We start from the raw sequence: 27,401 nt of genomic DNA, 5'->3' as shown, positions 1-27,401 counted from the left end.
TCATTTTTAATTCCTAACAGTAGAGCCAGATAGGAAAGGCTTCAGATAAGAAGTCATTAAACAATTTTAAATTATTTATAAAAATTACTTTGCCCAAATTAAAATTATTTTTTTTCCCAAATGCTCTCATAAATGTCAAATGGAATGAAAAGAAAAGCAGCCCAACATTGATTTTAATGAACATTTTAATGTTATGTATAACAGAACATTATGAATACAATGGAAACAAAGTTTTATCAACTTAATAATAAAAAAGAAATTCAACGTAAGAAAAGGGAGGAAATAAATTTCATACCTATAGCATAGTGCTTATTCTTACCAATATTCCCAGCTTGTGAATATAACAATATCTTTGTATTCCACATTCTAGAATCATGATTGATGTGAACTTAGATGCAGAATTAGAGAAGGAAAAAAAACAAACCGTAATTCATTCTTTTGTTTTCAGTAAATCAGTAAAATCTTTGACTGCTACAGGTTTCCTTTATTAATATATATATTTATTTTTCTATTGGCTTCCACAGTTGCTAATGTCATATTTACACAAAAGAATCACTAAATGTGATTTATACGAAAGCTAGGATCAAATGCTGTTGGATTAGATAGGGTTATAGATTTACTTAACAGTGTAATTCATCTTGTTATTTTTTGTAATGATGCAAAAAATTAACATTTTTGCCTTTTGACTGCTGCTGACGCTGTAAACCAGTGGTTCCATAGGGATACTGGTAGTATAAATGATGCTAACTTCCACTGTAAAAGAACTGCAAGAAAGTGCATTTTTCTGGAGTTTTGTAAAAGGAAACCTTCCAGCAGTCTCAGTCCAATCTTCTCCCAGGCTTGCAATGGATATCAGTTATAACAATAGTGGCACATAATGCCCCAAAAATCTAGTGATCACCAAATTGCTGAGAGACGATTTTTACAATAAAAATTTGAGTAATACAGCAGTGTGGCTGGAACATTAGCAAAAGTGTATATACATTCCAGGTCCCTTTGAATTAGCCATAATCACATTATGTAGGCCATTTTTGGACAAAAATATATATTCTTATAAAAAACTGATTATTGTACTTCAGTGACTTCAATTGTGGACTTAGAGTGGTAGTAAAAGGAATGATCCAATCATGACAAAGTGATCAGGGAGAGGGGGAAAAAGAAAGTCAAGCTCTTCAAGAAAAAGAAAAGTATAAAATTAGATTCAATCATTTTTACTCAACTCCCATTCCAGTCTTCCATCAAGTCCCACTTTTAAAATTGGTTCTTCTACCTAGGAAAGGCTTTGATGGTCTCAATACAAATTATTTTGCAAAATCATTTAATACATTCCTTAGAAGAACCTTTCATCTCTCCAGAATTTTAACACTAGTTATTTCAACATTTAGAAAATAGCTTTTGGTTCTTTATGCAGATACTTGAACTGATAAAGAAAAAAAAAAAGATGTATTGATTGGTGTTTTCCATTCCTTCCCAACTATATTTGTACAGCTAAAAATCCTTCATTCAGACTGCCCATTTATTTTTATTTATTTTTACAATCTTTATTTGCTAAAATTGGCAAAATTTGCAAAGGCATCTTGCTTGGGTTGTACAGTCCCAGGAGTCATAGAGGTCATAGAGATATTGGTTATTCCCATTCCTATTGTGCCCATCAAACCCATTCCTGTAGCTGGCACTCCCATGTTCATGTTCATTCCCTGGTTCAACATAGGCATGGGTCCCATGGAAGTCATCCCCATCGTACCTGGCATCACACTGGACATTCCCATCCCCACAGGAATGGACCCTCCCATCACTGGGCTTGTCTGGGGTCGAACAGGCATCATGTTAGGTTGAGGATTGAGGTTCACAGCTGCAAAGTTTTGAGTCATGACATTCATAGGCTGTTGCATATCTGCAAAAAGAGAAAAGGATGCAAAAATAATCAGGGTCTGTTTGAAAGTGTTTATTTATTTTAGGTAACTTATGTGAGAATAAAGATGTGATGCACTGTGAACAAAGAAAGATATGATAGCCAAAATGTAGCTACTGCACTCATTTCCACATTTTCTATGTGATGACTCAAAACATTTTATAAATAACTTTTAAATAGCATGTACTGCTATAAAATACTACTATGTGCATTTTAGAGAAGTTCTAGCAGTTCAGGAAGCCTGAAATCAAAATATGGCAACAGTACAAAATTTACTGTAAAGATATGCAGTTACCAGTCTTGTCAATCTTGTCAACCTCTGTTTAGATAATACGACTCGTGTCAGAAGCATTACAGTAGTTTAAAAAAACAACTGTGACTAAACACAGGAAAACAGTAATTAGTAAAATACTTCATCTCAAGGATAGTTTACTAAACACCCAGAGAAAGCGTGAAAGCAAGACAGCATCAACAGAAACTCACTTTGTTGCTGTATCATGGTATTAAGTGATGGCTGCTGGGGTTTGGAAGGCTGCATCCCAGGTACTAAATTGTCCAAACTGATATTTACACTGGGATCTGACCAAGTTGAAGGTAGAGTTTTGCTTGCACTCTTCTGTACCACCTCTGTGCTTGCATTATAAAGAGAATTAGGCTTCGGCATCATAGTGTTCACACTCTGCAGGGGCTATGAAAAAAAAAAAAAGTTTGTTGGCATACACTGGAAACAACATTACTAATAGGCTTCAGGACTAAACAGCAAGTATTTACATTTCCACAGAACACAATAAAAAGCCAATGAGATTATTCTATGAACTTCAGCTCTTCCAAAGCATCATTGCTGTTTGCTGTTACATCATTAGAATAGGTTAAAATAGTATCAAGATCACATAACTCTATACAGTATTACATTGAACATCTATAGTCAAGTTTTGAACTCAGACATGATGATTCTTAATTCCCAATATCAAGTTGACCTGTTACGGTTTCCAAAAAAATCTGTGGCTCTCCACATAAGCAGGCAGCTCTGGGTTTTGGGAAAACAGACTGGTTGTCACCTCCACATACCTGAGGCTGTAAACCTGTAACATCCAGTGGATGATGGCTTTAAGGTTTAAAATGTCATCAGCCTCTTCTTCCCCAACAAAGCAGCAACACTTCATAGAACAATGGAGATCATCTAAGGGAAGACTAGCTTATAAAAAGAGGCCTTTCAAGAACTTCCAGCACCTTTTATTTACAGGACATTTTGTCATTTTCAGACAAAATATTCTGATGTAATGCTGGTCACAACATCTGAGTGACTAGGTATGGATTTCAAGAGTGGAATGGATCCAGTTTCAACGTTGTGACTAAGGAGAGGGAAAAGACTGAGAAACCTCATTTAGAAACTGTACAAAAGGCAGCATACCTGTGACCTCGACATGGGTAAACCGATGCCCACAGCATTGGAGCTCATCATAGAGAAATTCATACTTTGTGAAGAGGTCATGGTTGTCTGAGAGGGTCCCATCAAATCAAAAAGATCTGTAGAATTTGAAGCAGCTGGAGGCTGGCCAGAAGCTGGCTGTGAGACACTGAAGAGCTCCATAGCTGGCTGCTGTGCTGCGCTGCTGAAGAGCTCACCAGATGAAGCACTGGGACAAGGAGAAGCTTGGTTGAAGGCACTCCAGTCACCAAAGTCTCCATTTCCACTTGTTGTTGTACCTGAGGGGAAGGGAAAAGTGCAAGTGAAAGATAGACAGAAGAAAGGTAGAAGACTTAAAAGATGGCACTAAACAAATGCCATATTCCATGAACTGAAACAAATGAGAGCTGATCTGTGTCCGTCCAGATTAACATCTGCAGGTAGAACCTCCATCTGGACATCATTCTCTCTCATGAATATTCCAACAATTTTAACAAGGTAGCAAAGGAAATATGAAACATCCACACACAGAAAGAAGGATGTTTGATAACATGTCACCTGTGGATACAAGACAAACAGGGACAGATTATCTTTAGCTGAAATACAAAGATAACTTAAGGGTAGATTGGGTCACTAGTAAAAACGCCACCTAAAACTTGATTTTTTAGCTCAGAGTTCTATTATTTGGTGAGAACCATTGCCAGGAATCAGTCACTTAAAGAAATTCTTCATAATAGAACACAAACCAGCTACTTCGAAATCTGTATATATACAATCAGTATCCCTTTGTATAAAAAAATGCTGTGAGAAATAAATAAAAAACCCTTTGTAAACAGGTTACTAGAGACTTCTTATTTAAGATGATCAGGAATGATTTCTTTCCATCCCATGAGGTGCTCACGTAAAACATATCAAGTTTCCCAGATTTTCCTTGGCATGAAGCAGAAATTCAATCTTGGATCTAATATATCCTTCTGAAGTTTTGCTGAACTCACAGGTCATCACTAAAGTTTGTTTCATTTCAATATACAAGGGTTTTTGCAGACAAGTGTTTACATCAAAACACAGCAATTAGCAGTAAGACAAAAAGCTGCAAATGCCTTACAAGCTGTTTATACACAACTGCAAGGGTATCTATTTCAGAATCACAGAGATCCACAGACAAACTAGTGATCTGAGAGCATCATAGCCTTTAAGCCAAATAAAGTAGATGATCTCTTCCTTAAAAACATGTTTTTCTATTAACCAGAAAAGGGTTACTTCACAACAGTAACAGCAAAAGAAGAGATTAAAATAAATACATACAAGAGATGCTAAAAATAACACAATGCCATTTAAGCTGCTTTCATTACTACATCATGAATCTTGTTCCATGTTTGGGCAATCATACAGGTCAGCTTTTGATTATATCACTGGTACACTTGTGGTATTTGAGCTAAGAGACAGACAATGTCATTGCCATGTGAGGTGAACCAAGTTCTAATGAACAGTTAAATCATCCTGTGAATTTCTTTAGATGAGCTAATAAAGATTCAGACACATAAAAGCTGGGGCTGATGAATCTAGTGAGTTTCTGCTTCCAAACTATATGATGTCCAGTTCAGTAACAGACATCCACAGCAATTTTAACTGTATTCTATTACTAAAAATCTAACAGCATGAACATTTACATACAATATAAAAGATTATCAACATACACCTTCAGCCTTCAATTATTTTTATATTTACCAACAAATAAAGAATAGTAGGAGTCACAAAATCTAAGTACTACCAACAATATTAGTCCATTTCATGCACTGATGTTCATTAGCTTAGGGCCTTCTTAGAACATTTCTTTGATCTCCCTCACAAACAGGGACTATATTAGAATATTTCAATTAGTATTACATATTAAAAATTAAAACCCACTTTAAATATTCCTGATAGAAGCAGCACACTCAGCATTTACTTATCTACGTTCAAACCTGTGCGCTGAGCACCAATAATGGAAACGGGGGCAAAACGTATAAGGTTTGGCCCCCTCAGTAGGACTTCAAAGATGATTAATCAAGAAGGAAAGGATTTCTAGAGGGGCTTATGCTGTTCAGGAATGATTAATCATTTTACAGGACTCCTTGTCCCTTGCATAATGGTGATTGGAATAGATTAATCACATTAATGCAGATAAAGGATTGTATCAATCTAGGTTGTATTAACACAGATTATTTGCATAGTAGGCGGCTTTGTGTTTGCAAAACAACTTGGTTTTGACTGAGAAAGCTTGTTAAAACAATTACAGCAGTTCTTTCCTACTAAGTAAACTAAAGGTGTATCAACTAATGCATGTCCAGTATAGTCTTCCTGAGATAGCAACAGAAAAAAAAAAGACAATCACACTGTCTAAAAGTGTGTCACAGGTAGATCTGCTGATCTTTCCACATTCTGGACTTAATCCTACATCCTCACTGAGAACACCCAGTTACAAGCACCACTGCTGCCCAAGTTAACTTCACAAACAACAGCAAGTCCTTTCCCTCTGTATTCATGTGCATCATTGTTCTGTCTGGGTAATACTGTAGGTTGCCAAAATAAAGTTGATTCCTTGAGGTGCTAAAAATTATTTTTCCAGTCCACATTTAAGTGAAATTCCATCCACATTGTTTTTCAGACAGTGGCTGTGTGTACATATAACCTGTATGCTTGCATGCAAAATGCACATGCACTGAGCCTACTGCCTGGACATACGAAAGCTCTAAACTGTGGCCCAGGCAGCCAGACAAGGACAAATCTGAGTGGTGTGCTAACGAGCATTATTAACATGTTGTTCTCCTGATTGGCACGGACTTGTTTATCTCTGACTTCAAATCTAGATTTTTTAAAATAGATTTTTCTTAAAAGGGAAGTGAAATTAAATTATTACTTAGTCAAGCTAGAAGAAAAATGTCAGTCAGTTTCATCCCTGAAATGCAAGGCAGCAGTCAGTGACATACTGTATATGAGGGACATACCTTGACTGAATTCTCCTCCAACATGCTAATCTTTCCACTAGTAACCCATAATGCACAGCAGATTGTAAACAGCTTGTGCCTTAGAATTCCTACATTATGCCATCCAACAAGGTCAGCATGATTCTCTCTCTTTAAACAACTACAAATTTTATTTTTAATCATAGAAGATAAGTGGGGGCTGAGGCTGTCATTTTCTAGCGCAGGTGGGCTCCTATTTTCCAATTAACCCAACTTTATCTTTTATTTTTTCCAACTTACCCATTTAATTTACTGTCCTGCCTCCATCTTTTTTTTCTGAGAACCAATCTGAACATGTGAACATATGAGAACCAGTGTGTGCATACTGCTTGCAAACTGTTTGTCAAAGTATTAAGAAAATCCAACTTATTGCAAATAGTTGAATAATCTTACACAAGGCACTGGGAAGATCCCAGTTGTTAATAATCTGAATAGTTTTATCACTACAGCCTATTTTCCAACTATTTTGGATGCTGTCATACAGAAGCATTCATCATTGTAGAATACCAGTTAAAATAGCTCTTTTCCCAATATTAAACCCCACTTCTAAGTTGTTTAATGAATGCTCTTCAGCCAGCATTTAGACCCACACTTGTTTGTTTCAGGTTTTACTAAATCACTTTGTTTCAGTCAATTTCAAAATCAGATTTGGATTTAAAAATCTAAGTTTTAAGCATATGCTTTAAAATGAAACGGGATATATTTGGAACCAACACTTTTCTGAAATAAAGTTTATTAAAGTTTCAGGTCCATGAGACAAAAGCTGTGCTAGACAACGAATCTCCTCCTTACACGATAACACTTGTGGTCCAGCTCAATAAACACAATTTGCCTTGAAAAAGGAAATGACTTTCAATGAGAGATGCCACGTGGCACCTCTTCCACTCTTTCTCCACTTTAACAGCATTTCAATCTGTAAATTAATCCTACCTTGCGATGATGGGAAACTTGCTGAAGCAGCAGCTGAACTAAAATCAGCAAATCCTCCAAATGGGTCAGTTGATGCATCTAGAAACAGAAGGGAGACAAGTGCTGTTACAGGATTGTGCAAAGATCCATTGCAATAATTGCATGCAGAATTTATGAAAAGCCATTCTGCATTTGGCAAGATGAATTTATTGATTGTGCTACATAAGTCCACAGTGTTTTTCTTTTTCATCACCATACTATATTTACACAAGCCTGAGCAACAGCAAACTGGATTATTTCTAACTGCACTGCAGATTTTGCAGTTCTGTTTTCTTAGGATCCAAGTTTTCACTACTACTAAAAATAAATTGAGAGAGAATAAAAATGTTAGAAAGGATTCAGATAGTGAGGGATATTGCCAGCTTGCAGTTTATGAAATTAAAACTTTAGAATTTTTTTTTTATATAGAAGCCAGATATTCTCACTGTAAAGAAGTTAATTTATTATGCTTACTATGAAAAATTAAATAACTTGTGCTTAGTTTTTGTGTTACTTAAAGCATGAATGATTTTGCAGTGAACTTGAATTGAAATTTCAAGGACATGGCTTACATTTGTGTGTTTTTTCTTGCTTTTTTTTGTTTGCTTTCTGTCTGCGGCATGAACATTAAGATTTCCAAGTAGACATTTAAATTATTAACTTCTGAATGTACTATAGTAACAATTTGTCACTAAAAAAAATAAAGGTGTAGAAAAGATATTATTCTTAAATCTTCCATTTTTTATATAAGAGAAAGTTTTTTTCTTTAAATAAACCAGAAATAGTTTTAAATGAATCTGTCATTTATCCTTGCTATTGCTTTTACCTAGCAATTCCGCTGACCTGAGAAAGCTAAGAGGCTGACCTTTTTTGTTTGTCCTCAAAGATTTCACCTCTAAACAGACCTGCCCTTAGAAGGAGCTGCAGCAGTTCAATTATTTTGCTTTTAGTGTTATGGTACATTATATAGGTTACATCACAGCTGCTTAGCCTGCAGTGCTTAGAAACTAGCCAGGTGGGACTGGAACATCTGTGCTGCACTCTAACACCACCAGGGACAGCTTCCAACATCTGGTGCCATTTCTGAATTGTCTTATCGCTGCAAGACATTCTGCCCCATCTGCTACTCTCAACTGGGTTAATTAAACTAGAACCATCTCCTTTTTAATAAATGGCTAGCAGTAATAAAAGGAACCATTCACTTTCTAATACATGCATACTTGTATTTCTTTTTAACGTTATTTTATTGTAGACATTGCTAAGAAGGCAACTGTTCTTTCAGGGGGAAATATCTTTTCTTGCAGGGTGTGTAACATATGGTACAAAACATGAGAACCACAGAAGGTATTGCAAGGATGTTCTCTCTGAATTTTCAGAAATATAGTACTACTAAAACCATTTTACCACTGTTTCAAAAGGGAAAAGATTCCACTAAGTTAAAAAAATTCTTCACCACAAACTCTGAAGTGATGCAATAAGTATTTTATACACAAATATTTTTATGTTTACTCTGTCTACTGCAACGTACATCCTCAATTCTTTCTTCCCCACCACATTCTGAACTCTGTAAGACGGACACAGGTGAATGGTTTGAAGGTCTATAAGCAGAATGAGTAGCAATACCATATTCTCAAATTCTTCCAGATTGCATCCTAAAACAGAAAAACAAGCTCTGCCTATTATCCCTGGGTTATTTGCCAAAGTGTCCAGTTATTTGATTTGAAAAAACATATTCTAACCCCAAATAACTCCATAATGTTCTCAGTCAGCTTTTTCTCCACCTCTATTGCCTATTTGAAAATGAAAGAGTTCTGGAGAAAGGTTGAAAAGCTTAAGCTGAATGATTAGCTCTCTAAAGATAACACTGGCTAAGATTAAAGAACCTAATCTCCAGTAACACCTGAAGAATTACTTCCAGCAGGTCTGTGTATCCTAAATCTCAAACAGCCTACTCCTTTACAGCAACCTCCCACCTCCCCTTACATACAAGTTGTGCTGCTTCAGCAACAAATAAGACCTTAAACCTCAACAACTTTCTTTTACATCTCCACACACAGATAAGCAAATTTCTAGTTCACTTAATTCATATGACTTCCCTGCCAACTTCTTCACAGGACAGATCAAAGTCTACATGTGATCCTTTCTCTGTCTCTTGCTCAACACTGGGAATGTTCCCAGAGCCCATGCTGCAAGGAGCACTGGTCATAACAAGTGACCTGCATGTGAAGGACACTGCTTATCTTCCCAACGTGAGCTATCCTCACATGGGAATCTTTAAGATCTGTCACTACAAATGAACCCTTTCCATCCGCCTTTCCAGGTCAGGAAAGAGGTTATTTAGCAGAACCAACTTGTAATACACCTCTTCTCAATACTATTTCTATATACTGCTTTGGATAAAAGCAAAAAATAGAGGAGAGGGGAGGGGTGGAAGAAAAGGGTTTGCTACAGTGAAGAGCCAAACTGATGAAGGATTCGAATACGCTGTAAAACAGAAGTACTTAATGTCTATTTGAAACATAGGAAAGCTCAAATTGAACTGAACATTTTTATTCTTAACACAGATATATATAATTAAGAATACAGACATAAATATAAGCATAAAAACCAAAAAGGCTTCAGTCTTTTTCCAGTTTAGAGGACACAGGCCACAATAGCCAAATATTGAAGCTTCTCAAATACTGATTAAGGGTAGTGGTTGGAGTCCAGGATATTAAAATTCCAGAGCTGTGGTATATCCTACATGCACGAACACCTTTGCGTATGAAGTTAACTAAGTAAAGAGAATAATGCAAAATAGATCATTCCTGATGCTGAGATGTAGATTACTGTGACAGTTTCCCTCCTCTCCTATAGAGTTTTGATATATATCCTATTAAATTCCTACAGAGGTATCATTTTGGTATCCTAGTGATGAAAGGAATTCTGTTGCTTAGGGTGCTCATAACACTGCCTTTTCTCAGACATTATAATACCTACTGTGACATATCACATGGGTTCCCACTACAGCGTACCCAGAAGTGACATAATTCAAGACAGAACTGAATAGAAGTAGTCTTTACATGTGTGAATGCAGTCAAATTGCCACGTATGGGACTCCAGCCACAGGACTGCCATTTTTGGAATGAAGTCTCTTGTCTGAAAGAGGTGCTGGAAAAGGCTGCCCAGGGAAGTGTTTGAGTCACCATCCTCGGAGGTGTCCAAGAAACGTTTAGAAGTGGTACTAATGGACATGGTGAGGAAATATTGGTGGCTACTTAAGTAGACAGTTGGACTAGATGATCTTGAAGGTCTTTTCCAACCTTAATGATTCTATGATTTTTAGATTTTCTTTAAAGTGAAGGCAGGAGCTGAGTATCTATGGTACCAATACACACGCTCTTCTACAAATAATATGACTGATCTCATATCTAATAATACAAGTTGCTTATTTGTAATGGAAGAAAGTTGGAAAAACATTTTTATCTGTGAAAAAGTACATTCTCACACTTCATTCTCTATTCAAATTGATCTTTAAACGAGAAATTTGCTCACAGTTAATTGCCAACTGTGCTGTGAGACTACAAATGCATGAAATCCCCTTTTCTATTCCAAGCTAGTTATAATCAAAATAGTTAGTATTTAAAACAACAACAACCCTGTAAAACAGAGGGTTGACTGATGTGGTGGTTAATCTTCATGCTCTTTTTATTAACCCCATACAATAAAACAATACCTAGCTGCAAAAGCAGCTCCAAGTTTTTTGAGTTTTAATTTCTCAGTTTATCTACTCTTCTCTATCTTTGGAACATCGAACAAGTTTATCCTCAGAACTGGTTTATCAGAATATGCATTAAGAGGGTTAAACAAAAAAAGCACACTAACCTGTTGCGACTGGCTGGCTCGCTCCATCAAACAACAGATCAACCAGGTCATTAGATGATTTGCTGCCAGAGGATACAAAAGCCTGAAAAAGAAATGCAATTAGTCTTTTGTCACTACCATTTTTAAAACAGAACTGGACAGATGCATCATTTGTTCAAGGATAAGATGTTTTCCTTTATGCAAACAGGAAGAGTGAAATTTGCAGAACTCCCTTCACACTGGCTTGCAGTAAGAGAGAAAGTTACATTTTAACTGTTCCATAATAATTAAAAGTCTTCATAAAGAAGCAAGGAAATTAAAGTAGGACAAAAAACTTCACCTCACCACAAGTTCCCTTAAAAATTCCTACAGTTATTTTTATATATAGATATGGAAAACTGAGGTCTGCCTGATGAACGTAAGCAGAACTTCTGTGGAAGTTACTGAGATTGAGCTGAAATAAATTAAGACAAACTTAAGGTCAGGCCAGTTTAGAAAAGACGACAACTGTGCTCACACAAGCAATTCAAAATGACCTTGTTTAACGTGTTGTATTGTCTACAGTAACTTACAGAAAAACCTAAAAGCCGTGTAATTATAAGACGTTGTGTGTGAAATACAGTTTGAAGTGCAGCTGTTTGTCTATTCCAAAACCAACCAACATCACAAAAATCACCACTTGAAGTCATTTAGGATGAGTGCTTTCTAGAGATAGCAGGTTTGTCTTCAAAGTCAATTGCTAAAATCTAGCTAAATTTCAGATCAAATACTGAGCAGATAGCTTCACTGCCTTTCAAAATCACTCATATTAATTTTTAATAGAACAGTTCCCCTGAATACTATAATAAAAACTCTATTCCTAAAGTAGAAATTGCCCCAGAGTTTAGAGAAAGTTTTCCAAATCCATATTCTACTGTGCTCTTTCCTTATCTCACCTTTGCTGTAGGTTGTCCAGCATGAGATGCAGCATTCTGTTCTGGACTTGCTTTATCACCTGTATAATGTGCTGCTGCTCCTAAGTCAATGGTTTTTGAAGGATTTGCTGAACGTTTGTGTCTGCTGGTGATAATTTCTGTAGCCTGTGTAATATGAATATGTTTGGTTGTCACAGTCTCCTCTTCATTCTTAAATTCAGCTTTGGGAGATTTACTTCTTCTTGATTTTTCCTCATCACTGTCACTAGAAGAATGAAATTGGTAAATATCATTCATGATGGACTACCCAGTTAGTTAAGTAGACATTTGGCTTCGGTCACAACAGTTTTGATTACTGCAGATCCTTGTAGTGATGGTTCATAATGAAATACTGCTACTTCCTACATTTGAGAAAGCTAGTTTTAGCCTTAAATAACACATCATAAGTATAGCACCACACCTACAGTACACAAAAGATGAAGAGAGGCAAGTTATCTTGTTAAATGTTAGCTGCAAGTCCAATACAGAGGTTATCAGGAAATCAGTGTTTAAATCCAGCGTATTTCTGATGGAGTACCAGCATCACCTTCTGATGGGAACTCCTCCACACACTATGTAACAAGTCAGCAACAAGAAGTTTAGCTGGCAAGTCTGCTCTTCACTTAGACTAAGAGCCAGCAAGCAGTGAACAAGATACAGGTACTAACTTTCAGATTTGAAGAGCACCATTCCTGTTTCAATCAAGTTCCCTTCCTAGATAAATGGGCTTTTATTTTCTTCAGGATGTTTGTGGAAAAACTTTTTACATAAGTATGCAACGCAGTGATACTATTCATTTTCCACAGGAAAACACATTTATTCTCAAAATGTAAAAGAATAAAAGCATCAGCATTTTAAGTGAACACTTTTTAGATGTCACCGTGCAATATTTTTAATTCTTAAATTTTCTACTCTTACACTTTAAGCATTTCACAAGCAACCTAATTTCACCTCCACTAATAGTCATGTTGCCTGTTATCATCAAAGCAAGATTTGTACATAACACTGAAAATTACTGTAGAAAAAGCTTAAATATATTGAAAAGTATTTTGAAATAGTAATTCCCTTAGCAAGGAATTTGAAAGTGGAAAGGTTTTATATTTTAATAATGCATTAGAATATTAAAACCGTAAAATTTAAGAAATGATGTCCCTTTGTCAGTATGAATGACAGTAACTGAAATATACTCTGGAGGGTAGCCTTTGTTCTCTGTTAACAATAGCAAGCTTTTTGGAACACATTGCATGTGTTTCATTTCTTCAACACATACTACCTACACACCACTAGGGATGATGGCTCAATTCATTACCATAAGTGAGTGCAAATGCTCAGTGTACTTTTTTTTTTTTTAAAGAAAAGTTCTTGAACTCACAGCTACAGGCCCAGTTACTGCTGACATTTGCTTGAGCCAACCTTAACAAACAACTGAGCTCTAATGTTGTCACCTAAACTTATACGTCCAACTTTAACACTGATTTGCAACAACAGACTACTGTTCCAGTTTGGGATTCCTGCACATACATCAACTATGTACAAAATAAATACAATGGGACCCCTAACCACATTCTTATTTATGGCATCAGGATTTAATACAAGCACACAGAGAAGACTGATGCTCATGTTAGCACCCTACATCATACACACTCCTCTGAGGCCTTTAAGACAAATGTTTCTTTTTAAACATGCTGAAATACCTAAAGTCAGGACAATCACAATTAAGTCTCTTAAAGCTTGCTGCAATGCAATTCTTGTCTTCACTACAGAACCTGCCTAGTCCATGCGTACACTGTGAGTTGAGGAAGTAACTGATAATCAAAGTCCAATCAATATGAGAATGAGAAAGAGTGAGTCTTCAGTGATCTACAGCAAAATAAATGCCTAAAAGCTTTTGAAAAAAGAAATTAAACATGCATGCCAGAATGCAGGACAAACATTACAATACCCAATTTTCTATGACAACCTGTACCTTTTCAGAACTGTCTCAGGAGATCTGGTTTAAATTTTTCCTTAAACCATCACATTAACAGCAATCAAACATTACAGATTAATGTTACCTTAAAGTATATTTACCGTGCTCAGAATAGTAAAATAACAGTGCTTCAACTGAGAATTGCAGAATTAACTTAAAAAAAAAAAAAGAAGTTACAGCTTGTGCTGTACTAAATAATTAAGAGATCTAGAAAGGAAGCATGTGGCTGTAACTTCCAGAAACTAAACTATGGATACATGCTCTTTGCCTTGAGATTAGTGTCCGTTTTTGCTTTCTTTGAACAACATGCTTTAAGGCAATAGGAATAGTTACCAACTGCCTGAGACCACAGAACAGTAACCTACTACAAATGGTAACAGAAGTCGCCTTTAAGCATCGCTGTTGCATCCTTTCAAAGCAGCACTGATGTTTTGCTTCCTTTCCGTTCTGCCACCTGCAGCGACCTTTGCGAACGCCGGAGAAACAAGGATTGATAGAGTACAAGAATTCCTATGAAAAAACCTAATGGATCTTCTGAAACCATGTGTACCTGCAGGTAATTTAGAAAAACAAAACGCATACAAGGCTAGAATCAGGGCAGCAATTTATTAGTTCTTTGGTCTTAGGTGAATAAATCAAAACTAAGAGAGAAGTAGAGTTTTTCCTACTCCTGTGGGATATTGTTTATGGTCTTCTCTAATTCCAAAGGGATATATTTCTGGAAAAAAAGACTCTTCCACAGCAATACATAAAAATGCAGAGTAGGTTTCTCTATACTTAGTTGTGTGAACTGCTATTTCACTGTAATCTACTATAAACTCAAGCCAGATACATCACAAGTTAAGTTCTTGGTTACTTTGAGCATTTTTTTTTCTTCCATGGAAAAATACTAGCTTTGCAAGCAGTCAGAAACCCAGAAGTTAGGCCAAGTACTTCTGGTGTGTATACTGGAGGGAAAGATTGTGTCATCTGACTTCCATTACACATTCTGAAGATGCACAAGTCAGATTTATTCTCTGTGCTTCCAGACCTTTATTGGCTTTACAGTGCTAAAGAAAATGATTTATAAAGCTACTAAACTCAAAACAACAGAACACGTAACAGCAGATTTGCCAGATGAACAACTATCACCATTTAGTCCCTCTTCCTAGTGAAATGGCACCTTAATTCCATGTTATTATTTGTAGCCTGCTACTATATAAACTAGAAAGTTTTTTCTGGAAGCTTTTTGTTTTTAATAATTTGCTGAAAGGAGAAAAACAAGCATATAGATTTCATGAAGCCTTTACAGTACAATACTGCATTGGTGAGAGGTAAGTCACAAGATTATTAAAATTTCATGTTTTTATTAAGCTTAATTATTTAACTTCATACAAATACAGCATTCAATTAGTATAAAATGTATTCTGAAGTTTGTATTTATAATATCTCCAAGTATAGAACTTACAGGTTATAAAATGTCTTTCTTAGATCTTTTGATGCTTTCTGTAGGAAGAAACTGCTTCATTTTGGCACACTGATAAAATTTCATAATTTTTGTATTGTCTTATCACTGTATCAAGAGAAGATGAACATTTTAGGCACTGTTTCAGAACCTATATTGCTGCAGCCTAACCTCCCATTTATAAGAAAAACTACTTACCTACCAAAATCTTTCTTACTTGTTTAGGCCCCCCCAAACTCCACTTTTATTTCACATCTTGAAAACAAATACTAACCTAACGTTTATCACAAAATGGAAGAACAGCAAATAAGAAGGGACAAGGGCTACAAGATCTAAAGAGAAATGAAAAAACACAGTATTAACCAAAAGAAAAGATGATCTTGATTTGTGATACAGATATACATCAAATATGTCACCAAAATAAGCTGCCTTTTTAAAAAGATCAGACTGTATGAAAGACTGTGAAATACTGGAAGGTGCAAGGCTTTATCTCAGCACAAGTAAGAGTTCAGGAGCCACTCAGAAATAAAGCAGAAGATAAAACTATTTATTGCACACTTTCTACGTGAACTTTGGACAGTGAGCTGTACAGACATTTTGAAAGTACAGAAAAGCACACAGCAACGTATCATTGTTAAGTTTGGAATTGTTTACTTTTCTTCTGATCCCGTCTTCTTTGTAGTCTATCGACAGCAAGTTCTAAGAGAAAACTCAGATGTGTGCAACGAATACCAGTTCTATGATTTATTCATGTCCTAGCAAGAAGGCCACGCTGCCTTTTTCTTGGAAATGCTTCCATTATTTTCGTTTGCCTGTGGAATTGCTCCAGTTTTGTGGATTTTGTAACATGTACATTTGTGCATGGATATGTATATCTACGTACACAGACATATTAGATGTGTGTATGGGTGTTTTTGAACATGTTCCTGTAAGAAATGCTCATCAGATCTCAGTGCAAATTTGAATTTTAAGCTGTTTCCCAAAAAGGTATGATTTCAATATACTTAAACACTTCCTCTTCAGCAATTTCAAACTCTTTAGTGTGAACTTGATCTCTGAATAATAAAAGTTGATGCACATGTTGAAAAGTGATGTTTTTTTAAAGTTTTTTTTTTAAAGTTGCTGTAGCATTAAACAGCCACTTCAGGTACACTGCACAGGGAAGACCACTGAAATGCTGAGCCAAGCAAAAGTTTAGGAACTTCAGCCAAATTCCCTGCACTGCCAGCAGCCATCTAAGCTAGGGGCTATAGTGGAAGGCAGCCAAGAGCAGTTAACTATGAACAGAGCTACATTATTCCCTGAGGCTAAGCTGCGTAAGAGAAGCAGGTATTGACCCTAAACACGTATCCTCACAAAGAATGGCAGCAGATTGTAGCTAATAATCAGTAATGTCAAAGAGCTTTGTAACAGCAATTTCACAGAATAAATTCACGTTAAAACAGCTCTAGTACCTGCATCTTTCTGGAGAGTCCTCTCTGTCTTTCCTTCGAAATTTGCTGATGGTGTCATCGATTGTGCTTCCGATTTTGTCGCTTAGCTCACCTAACTTATCACTGAACGGAAAAGTAGATTTTTTATCCCAGTCTTCATCCCATTTTGACTTGGGCTCAGGATCATATCTTTCACCTGTGTAAGGCATTAAGATAAAACAATACTAAAGGTAGCAGCAAATGAATGCCTGTGATCTCTTTCAAATTGTTCTCAAATTTCTCCCCTCTACATACATAAAGCTTACACGATTTCAAAGCAAACTGAAAGCTCCTGTAATGCTGAATTAACACTTCTACAGCAACGCACAGCATGTAACACACATCATTAAGTGGCAGAAAAGCAGAATCAAAGACTTTTGTTTATGACAACCACACAAACTTAACATACTACTCAGCACATCAGGATACTACTGGATTCTGCTGGAGAACCCCAAGTGGTATTAACCAACCCTGGCTGCATAAGCAGCTTATCAGAAATGGGACATGCTTCTTCTGTAACAGACACTTAATGCATGGTATTTCATCCTGAGCCAACCTGTGTGTTCACAGAGGTAAATCAAAGGTTTTTATACGCTGAAATTCAAGAACAGATAAAAGCATTGTACCAAACTATTTAAAGACAAGTGTGAAATGCACAGTAACTTTGTTCTTTCCTTTCTATGCTCATCATTTAAATAAAATCTCCTTTCAAAAAGATGAAAAAGGGGCTGTAAAGCAACTCACTTTTTCCTCAGCCATGGAGTACCCTGGTCTTTACTGATCACTTAGAAAATTTGTCTCTTTCTATTCAAGTAATTGATACCTCCATAGTGAGATCTTAAAGATAGCTGCTAGTTTTACTTGACATCAGTTCATCTGATTAAAAAAATTTTGTAGAAGAACCGAAGCCTAGACTTAAACACACCTAGACAAACTGAGTTTAAATTACAAGAAAAAAAAAAGCACTTAAAAAATGTGACAATGACATAGCCTATCAGAACCACAGTATACTTTGCTAGCTAGTGTATACAGAACGACCCAGTATAGCTCAGTTTCTAGACAGAACTTTGAAACATAAGCATTTTTTATTTGGGACCATCACACACAAATAAGGGTTGTGTTTTGTTTTTTTTTTAATACTACTAAAAAATGTGAATTTTACTGCTAATGCTGAATAAGACCGAATAGAAGAAAGGAAAAACGGTGAAAAATTCATTACTTCAGGTTAACATACAAATTAAATTGTAGCTCGGGTAATATTCAAGACTTATTCAATTAAGCCATTTCTAATAAAAAGAAAATGATGGATTTCAGCTCTACAAGGTGTAGAATTTGAGATCTATCTACCCAATAACACGATATACCAGAGAATACATTTTTCTTATCAAGGAAATAAATGCACATCTCCAATCTTATTTTGTTTAGATCCATAAAGGACAAATTTGTTCAAAGTTGAGTGCCTGATAGAAATCAGCCAGATACTCAGTGGGATCTCTATCACTGGAAAAGGAAAAATTGTAAGAAACAGCAGTACTACTGTTACATTTTGCAGGAGAGTGAAATGGTCTTATTTCAGCTTATGTCAGGCTCCCAAGCATTTCAAAGTAGGTTCCATTAAAAGATTTCCTTGTGAAATACGAATTTTAAAATAAAGATAAAAGAACTTAGAACTCAGCATTTTCAGGACAAAAAGAACTAAGGAGAACTGTGAAAATACAAGCATTTTCTATTTAAGAAACTAGATTTTTTTTTAGGTTAAAAGTCTGACCTGCGAAAGAAAACTTGTTTTGTGCAGCTAGGAAGATTAAGGACTTTACTCGACAAATGAGAGGAAAATTAAAAATCCTTTACCATAACAATGGAATACATGACAAAAGGAGATAGTCCTTTAAACTCAAAAACTTGAATTATATCTTCAGAATATATGGAAAAAAAAAAATCTTCTACCCAGCATACATAGACTGATCACGAGTCTGTTCAGAGCAAGTCAAAAGAAAAGCACAGAGAGAATAGATAGAGGAGCATGTACTTGAAGTACAGATGCAGTGACTCATAAGTATTTCTTAAAGAGAGAACCAGCAGAGTTCCAGGCTAGTAGCAACAGCCTGTAAGAATATAATAAAGACATCCTGCCACGGAGATGAGATTTCCATCCACTCTGCATATGAGGAGAAGGGAGAACAGAGCAACACAGGGAAGTAATCTGTCAAAAATAGTAGAGCACAAGTAAAGAGGAGAAAGAAATGCAGAGCACTAAAGAGTAGCAGTTGAAGTATAGGTCATGTACAGTTCCTTCACATACATACCATATATCAAATACTTCTCTCTAAGAAGTCACTGATTTTAGCAAACCAAAGGCTTGTATCATTGTGACATGGGGACTCATCCCTTAATAAAAGAACCCAAGAATCTTCCCATGCCAAAGAAAATAAGATAAACATTTTAAGACTGACAGCTAAATAATGGATGACATGCTGGGACACGTCATACATAAAAAGCAGGTTCAAGCTCAGATCCCTGCTATGCATTATGGCAGGGACTGGGGAGTAAGAAGGAAGCTGCACACTTGGACTAGCTACAAAAAACAGTGTACCAGTTGTGTGCCTTTATCTGATCAAGGCTGTCAGAAAGAAGAGTGTACTCTCTAAACAAAAACAAGCTGATGGCATTTCATCTTCTACAGCCAAAATCTTATATAAGCTTAATAGGTCTGCATAAAGCAAATTGTGTCTCATCACTGGGAGTCTTCCCCTGAAAAGCACATGGGGCCAACACTGCTAATCAAACAAGGTTTTAAAAACACTCAGACAGTCGACTTGATAAACTCCTGATATATAAGCTCTACAATATACATGGTGCGCATATTTAAAGTCAGATCTGACAGACATCAGAATCCACATAGATAACCCAGATAGCTCTCAAATGTCTAAACTGAATTACTTGGGGAATTAACAAGTCTAATGGTATATAGTACCTCCATTGTTTCACCATTGTTTTCAACAGTGGTACTGTCCTGAAAGCCCTAATTCCAGTTAAACAATGGTTCTAAAGTAGGTTGGCAGAAAATGGGTAAAACAGTATTCTTGTCCTATGGAAGACAGAAAGTATCACTTTTTTTTTTATTACAGTAAGAGTAAGAAATTCTGACTTCCCTATTGCTACAACAGCATTCATTTCTCAGTGAGACTCCATCCAAGGGTAAAACAAAATAGCTAAGTTTTGGCTAAGCCAGTGCATCGATGCCACTTGTAGGTTTTTAGTTAACTTATGTACATGAAAACTCACTAAAAAACTGAAGAATCTGCCAATGGAAAATAGGTTTTTGAAGAAATTAAATGTGGGAGAAAGAAGTGCAAGATTTATTTAATAATAGTAAAAACACTGACAGTTAAAGAATGACAAAGAAAAAACATCTAAAAGAGCATCTTAGGAATTCCTCAGTAATTATCTGGGCTTTTTCCCTGCTTATCTTTGGCAAGTTAAAAGTCTAGATTGTCAACTCTTGACCAGCAAAGCCTCATTAGTACTTACTATATCGGAACCCTCCTACACTGTCCGAAGAAACACCGATGTATTTGTCTTTGTTCTTCTTTGCTTTCTTCCTTTCTTCCCGAAGTCGATCATCGTCTTGTGCAAATTCAACCATTTCTTTTACTTTCTGGCGTATATTTATACCCTGGTCCTTGCCATTTTCATCTATGTAGGTAATGCAGGAAAGGGAGTGTGAAAGAGAGGGGAAAGAAATGAGAAAAGAAAATAAATCAGAGGCAGTAATAGTGAACTTCACAAACTAACAAGAAAATTTAAGTTACGAATAAAGTAATTGAAGTGAAAGACCTTAAGGATACAAAGGTCCGCTGCTTCTGCTTTAAGGGGACCAAATATTGCTTCAACACAAATGTTCAGCCTTACAGAAGTGACAGTTCACTGAATGGTGTGTTTGAAAATGTTTAACTGCTGCCAAAACATTGAAAAGATCAGTGTTATAAATAGAAATTATATTTTCCACAAAATATTTTAACCCTCCAGAACATAAGCCTTTTTGCTTGGTCTTTTTGGTACAGTTTCTGCAACTTTAATTGCAAAAACTCACTCTTATTGCAAAACTCAATTTTTGAAGTAGTGCTTTCAGTTGGGATGTACTACAAGCTAAACATGCTCCTTTCCCAGCCTTTTTCACATTCAAAACACACACTGGCCTTGCTGCCTTTGCACTGTAAATATTATTTGGTGGGAGGAAAAAGCCCTAGCTTCAAACAGATGTGTGTGTTTTGGAGCTCTAACCTTTTCTTCCCATATGATTAAAGCTATTCCTTTACGGACACCACAGGGGACCAGTCTCTAGTGCATATTTTAATAAAAACCCGAACACTCATGTTGTGTTGGTTCTGTTGTTATTAGCCAGTCTTTTCTGCAAGTTCTTGTCTTCACTAATTAATACTCTAGGGTCCCACGTCTTGGATTCTGCACTCTTCACACAACTGGCAACAGTCACATTCTAATTAGACCGGGGAAGCTTCTAAGCTGGTTCAGGTGACTGACAACTCCAACTACTGTTTTAATTTGCTTATAAGATTTTTCTATTGCTCACCTACAAAGTGGTAATTTTCCAGGGATCGCAAATCATAAATGTGTTCTCTGGCACTTGTAACAACACGCTCTGATCCGTTCCTTATGAGGTAAGCTAGGAGCAGCAAAGACTATAAAAATACAAAGCACCTTATGATTGCATGAACAAAAGCTCAATTAAAAAAAACCCAAAACAAAAAAACTGAAATCCAAAACTGCCCCCATCAAAACTATTAAATAAGATCTTCCCTTTCTATATAACTGCTTATCATATGGGGTTCACCTACAGAGAAAAAACAAAAGCAAAAAGCCAACATCCATCTTTTCCCTCTTCTCCCTCCCCCTCCCCCAAACACACACCTTTTGCTCTTCAAGATATCAAAACTATAGTTTGTTAAACTATAATTTAATGTTACCAAATCACAAGTAATTGCTTTCATCAGTGACTGCTTGTTTTAAAATACACAAAGAAATTTAAGAGAAAAAAAAAAGTAACTCTGCAAAATGAAACATTTTCTTTTGCTTCTCAGTCACAGCTTCCAGAAGTAACTCCTACAGAAATGTAAGAAGTCTTACACTGGATGCAATGGATATTCAAAACTGCATTTCAGGACAAACTTGAGCAAGTTATGAAATGAATGAAGATTAAGAATTACTTTAATTGCATTTTTTTTAAGTTTAGGATTTCTATCTGGGAAAAAAAAACACTCTAAAGTAGTACCTTTAACAGCTAAGAACTATCATTATATTTCAACTTATCCAAACCTGATAAGCAATTCCAAGCAGCCTTTATAACATTAAGTAGTTATGTGTGATAGCATTAAATATTAATTTATATTGTACTTCAGGGAAAACAATTACTATGAATACAAAACATCAAGCACCTGTGAAAAGCACAAACTATGCCTTAGAATTAATTGTCTTGTTCCAACCAGGCATCAACAAAATATAAGCTAGTTTAATACATCAGTTCTATAAAAATGAGGTTATATTTGCATAATTCAGTGAACACTGAACACCACTTTAAGTGCAGCATGATATTCTTAAGCAAAAAGTTTCTGTACCATGCTAATTAGCCAAAGACAAGAAAAATGCAAATGATTTTCAGTTCTGTTTCCAAAATGCAAGTAGGACATATCCTCACACAACAAGATCTGTAACAAAACTGCCTCCACTCAAAGCAAAACCACAATTTACAGAATTATGAACTGTCATAAAATTAAATTACTATTTAATCTTATTTCAGCTATTTTTTAATTCCTTTAAGAACATTGTCTTCATAGCATAATAATTTATCATCTGCTTCTCTTGTACCACGGTAACAATTCCATTGGTTAGATTAAAAATGTGAATACTACTCCAATGCTTGAACATCAGCAAAATGTAATTACAATATTACATTCATGAAGTAGCTTTTCTAAAAGCAGATATTTACTTTTCTTTTGAAAGACATCTTTGACTGCAATAACAGAATTATTAAGCAGAGAGTTAGTAAAGAAATGATAGGTTGCTAGCAGAGTGATATCTGCTAAATCACACTAAATCACAATGTTACACTTATCTCCTTTGTAAACCAAACAAAATCCTGAATAATTCTAGTTGATGTTAATACACACCTTATAAACTCTCCTCCAGTTCTTTTTATTGTCTTTCAGCATGCGAGTCCAAAGCATGTTCATAAGTTCTGGAAACTGTTCATACATAAATGTTGCCCTAAAATTTTAAACAAAAGGAGTAAAGAAATGTTATTCTCAGTGGCTTGCAATAATAGCTTGTTAAGTCTCAGCACTGACAGTAGATGGCAGGCTTGATCTAAACCCATCCGAGTTTGACAGCGTTACAAGGGAAAAAGCTATCACTGTTTCTTAGTTATACAGAAGTAATTTACATTGTAGGACTACAAAAGAAAAAATTAATCTACAAATCTAATGCATTTCATAATGAAAAAAATACCCTAATAACCACAGCAACTAGTCAAATATGTAACTTCCAAACTAAATTTGGCAGAAAACAGTTCAAAAAGAATTTGACCACTTCTGTTCTATTTCAAAAGTCACAGAAAATCAGTTTGAAAATAAACACTCCAAGAAAGTCAGACCCACTGAACAAATTCTGAGGTTACATATGTAAAAATCTAGAGTTTCAAAAATAATTTGACTATGTTTTCTTCTTGACAGTTTCAATATATTGTAAGATTACACATTTAAAAAAGATGGTGTTTAAAAAAAAAAGAGGAATTTATTTACAGCATCCCTTCAGTATTATCAGTCAGCATTACCACGGAGTTGATTTAACAGCAAATTTCACATTCCGCTATAAAATGCACCTTTCTTCATCACTGACTCAAATTATCACTTACTTGGCAATCTCTCCCATGAGTTGCCCTGAAGGTCCCCATGGATCATCATTGGTTGCTTCTCGAACCTTAGACTCTATTTCTGAATAATTCATAACCACATTGGTGCTGCAAAGGAAAAAAAATTAACACACACAAAGATTACCATCGAAACTGAGAAACGCATGAAAACTTAATAATGATACTAGTGGGTACCTTAATGAGATACCTCTACAGGGTGGGAAAAAACATCTTTAGTGCAGAAGTTATCCTGAGGACACTATACAACACATTTATGTTACCTTTAAGATTTTACTATTCCATTAGTCTTCAAGAATATAGATGAGAAACTATGGATTACATTAGAGCTGGATTCAGTCCAATAAAAATGGCTTTTGGTCAAATTAAAATCCAAACTGAACCACTACAGTCAAAGGTGATAGCTTCCCTGACTAGCTATAGTTTGCCTAGAGCTTTGTACCATGTGTTCATACACAAGAAGCTTTACAACTCAATGAGCAGCAGGTTTTATGAATGATGAATGCTATGAGAAACTCACAAATATCAATACCAAAAAGGTGTTGGTAAATAAAAAGCCAGGAACCAAACCCCAAAACAACACTCCAGTGGAAAACCACAGTAGGGATGAGATTCATTAGAGGGTCTGTTTTGCATCTAAAATTTATTCAAGAGAAAACAAAAAGAAGAAAAGCTGTTTTACAATTACAGCAATGCAAAGATCACAAGGAATTCAAGCAACCTCTGAGAGTTCACAGAAAAACATAACTTGGAAAAAAGTATTTTTCCCATAAAAGCTGTATTACAATTGTTGATAGGTGGTTTCCAAAAGGAAACCTAGTACTGTGTTGTCCTTGAATTCTTTGCAGCATATCCAAAATAACTTACAAGTTACACATGTACACAAATTGAAGAAAAGTTTGAAAATTTAGTTAAAGCTCATTGCGCAGTTGGTGTCAGAAGCCAGTCCTGCATGACGACTTCAACATACACATCATCCAGACAAGTCAAATTAGTTGAATTGTAAAAAGAATAAATTGATATTTTAATACAATGTAATACAATACAATGAGGTGGTGATCATTACTTTACACCTCCCTCCCAGCTCCCCCACCCCAAGCTTGAAAGGAGGAGGAAAAAATAAAAATAAAAAAAATCAAGATGCTTAGTAGTTATCCTCTGTCCATGTAGGATTTAGCATGTTTAGTTTTACTTGGCATAAAGATAGCAAAGATCTTGGGACAGGGAGTAGAAACAAGAATGAGATCCCCTTAAGTCCAAAAGGGCACCCAGAAGGTAACTATTAGAACAGAATAAGAGTTCTGGACTTAAGCTGAGATTCTCAGCATGAGAATTCCTGCTGTCAGATTCTGATGGATGATTTTATTCAACTTTGTGTCTAAAGAGAAATAAGTTACATGACTGAATAAATAATCAGCAAGCTCACAAAACCCATCTATAATTAAAAAAAAGACCTGCAGGAACACAGCAGTAGGTACGAACAACAACAGCAATTAAGGCTTTACAAATTCATTCACACTAAATGCATCTCAAGCTCCTGTTTTTGACATTTTTCTTTGCCATACATACAAATGCAAACTAATACAACTTTTATTTCCCAGATGCATGGAACTTAAAAAAAAAAAACAAAACAAAACAAACAAGAAAGCCACAAGGCAAAGCTAGAGGCTCCAGAGCTGTGCTGCTTTCAGCACACTGGCTCCCTTGTCCTGAGCAAGGCAAGTCAGGGAGTTGAATGAAAAGGTTGTGTTTGTTTTTATAACCCTCCTTAAGCACTTGTTTGAGATGTGATGAGGAGCTGGGGGTGGGTGGGAGAGCATAAAGTTAAGCATTTCCTTCATTTGTTACAGTAAAGCATTTAAGATTGGAAAACGCATGAAAAGATGCAAACTAACTGTAAAGGAATGGCAACATAAGGTATGGAAGAGCACGGGGGTGGGGAGGGGGGGGTTGGAGGGGGGAAGGGAACCAGGGGAACTTGGGTAACAATAAAAATGTGCACTTAAAGCTGACTAAACTGAGGGGGGAAAAAAAAAAACCTGTATTTCTAAACCAATCCTGCAGCGAAGTTATTGTTCAGAGCAACTAGGAGAAATCTCTGATAAATGTCAGGATGAGATGTAACGGCACAAAGCGTTCCAAAACAAAGCATCTTTAAGCCACATCTAATTCAGCAACAAATGTAAACTTCAAAAATAAAAGAAGTTGTGTAGTTTGGCATCGTTCCAGGTCACTTAAAAATAACCACTTCTAAAAAGGTGGAAATACAGTTTTATTCTTCCTTTCCCATGTTTTCTATGGCCCTCGTTCCATGCCCTACCCATGATTCCTGTGACCTCTGCAACAACAAAAAAAATAATTTACATCCAGATGTGAAGGGAAAAAGTGACTAGCTTGATTGCCAAGACTTCCTGCGATTGATATAATGTAATATCCGAGGACACTCTCCGACACCAGGGGGGGCTCTCCGATTAGTTTATACTGGGTGGCTTCCAGGGAGCCGTGCCGGATCGCATGGACACAGCCTGCCCTGCAAACAAATGGAGGTCCATCGGTCGGGACTGACAGAGCATCCCAGAGCAGCTGGTGTTTAACACACCCTACAGGAGCACATCCCGACTTACAACTGTTAATTGAAGCCCTGCACAACTGGAATCCTGCAACAAGCACCTCTGCAGGAACTTTGAACACAGACACACATTGAACACGTGAAGTGTATTTTGAAAGTTACATCAAAAATATATAGACATAAAATAAATAGATGGGTTGACATCAACACTACAAGCTGTTGCATTCCTTTCTGCTTGTGTGCTACAATTTTAAGTCTATTAAAATCACAGACTGATGTCAGATTATTTTCTTTCCTGCACCTCTTACAAATTATTTCACCTCTGCTTCTTTTTTAAAAAGCAGCTCAGTAAAGCCAGAAGAGCACTGTCACACCTCTGTGACACAACGAGCACAGGAGCGGCAAGCAAAAGGTCCGCTAATACATTTCTCACATGAGAACACTCAACTTTAAGTGCTTCCAGTTACAGCAACGCTGAGTAGGTACCCATATCTGAGACTCAGGTTCTCCACATGAATAAATGCACATCGCCAGTGAAAAGCAAGTGGGTAATAGCTATCAATTTTTTATTATCTCTGGCTGCAGACAATGAGACATCACTTCTTAAAAAAAAAAAAAGGCAAATACAGTTAGAAGTTTTCCATGCATTTTATAGGCTGTATCTTAACACACTCTGAGATTGAACAGATGTACCATTGATAAAACATCCCAAAAATACTTTGCCCAAGTTTTTGCCTGCGCTTTCCGAAGAAAAATCCAGGAGCTTATTAAATAACTCCAAGTTGTTTCCTAAGCTATGTAGTGAGATTTGTAAATTAAGAGAAAGATGTCATCTGGATGCTACCATGGTCTAAAAAACAAAGAAAAAAATAAAAAAGGAGAGAGTTGAGGGATGTGAGCAGTGAGCAGTTTTTCTGCTTTAAATGTACCATTTG

The 27,401-nt window shown here is 36.1% G+C and overlaps 1 protein-coding gene and 1 long non-coding RNA gene across 2 annotated transcripts; one reads left to right on the top strand and one right to left on the bottom strand.

Moving 5' to 3' along the window:
• Window positions 1-167: 167 nt before the first annotated feature.
• On the bottom strand, window positions 168-23,987 carry CLINT1 (clathrin interactor 1). Its single transcript, XM_010719019.1, has 11 exons — window positions 23,883-23,987; window positions 23,140-23,236; window positions 21,546-21,654; window positions 20,486-20,650; window positions 16,937-17,111; window positions 12,052-12,295; window positions 11,138-11,219; window positions 7,256-7,333; window positions 3,324-3,619; window positions 2,396-2,600; window positions 168-1,894 (listed from the first exon to the last, which is right to left on the bottom strand). The coding sequence occupies exons 1-11, from the start codon at window positions 23,972-23,974 to the stop codon at window positions 1,542-1,544; spliced, it is 1,896 nt and encodes a 631-aa protein (XP_010717321.1). The 5' UTR covers window positions 23,975-23,987; the 3' UTR covers window positions 168-1,541.
• On the top strand, window positions 10,272-15,853 carry LOC116217214. The gene is made up of 3 exons (XR_004161416.1): window positions 10,272-10,508; window positions 14,499-14,594; window positions 15,708-15,853. It is a non-coding gene; the product is annotated as an uncharacterized LOC116217214 (long non-coding RNA).
• Window positions 23,988-27,401: the final 3,414 nt, after the last annotated feature.

The sequence above is a fragment of the Meleagris gallopavo genome, chromosome 15, assembly GCF_000146605.3.
Source record: "Meleagris gallopavo isolate NT-WF06-2002-E0010 breed Aviagen turkey brand Nicholas breeding stock chromosome 15, Turkey_5.1, whole genome shotgun sequence".
In the NCBI taxonomy this organism is placed as follows: Eukaryota; Metazoa; Chordata; class Aves; order Galliformes; family Phasianidae; genus Meleagris; species Meleagris gallopavo.
Note: the sequence above shows the minus strand (reverse complement) of the source record. Positions and strands in the feature narration are given on the sequence as shown.

Excerpts from the sequence above, each read along its gene's own strand:
- CLINT1 (XM_010719019.1), bottom strand. The coding sequence starts at position 23,974 with ATGAATTATTCAGAAATAGAGTCTAAGGTTCGAGAAGCAACCAATGAT. Across the intron at positions 21,655-23,139 it reads ACTGGAGGAGAGTTTATAAG|TCTTTGCTGCTCCTAGCTTA; the intron begins GTGTGTATTAAC and ends GTATTTTTATAG. Across the intron at positions 17,112-20,485 it reads TGTAGGAGGGTTCCGATATA|GTGAAAGATATGATCCTGAG; the intron begins GTAAGTACTAAT and ends TGCCTTACACAG.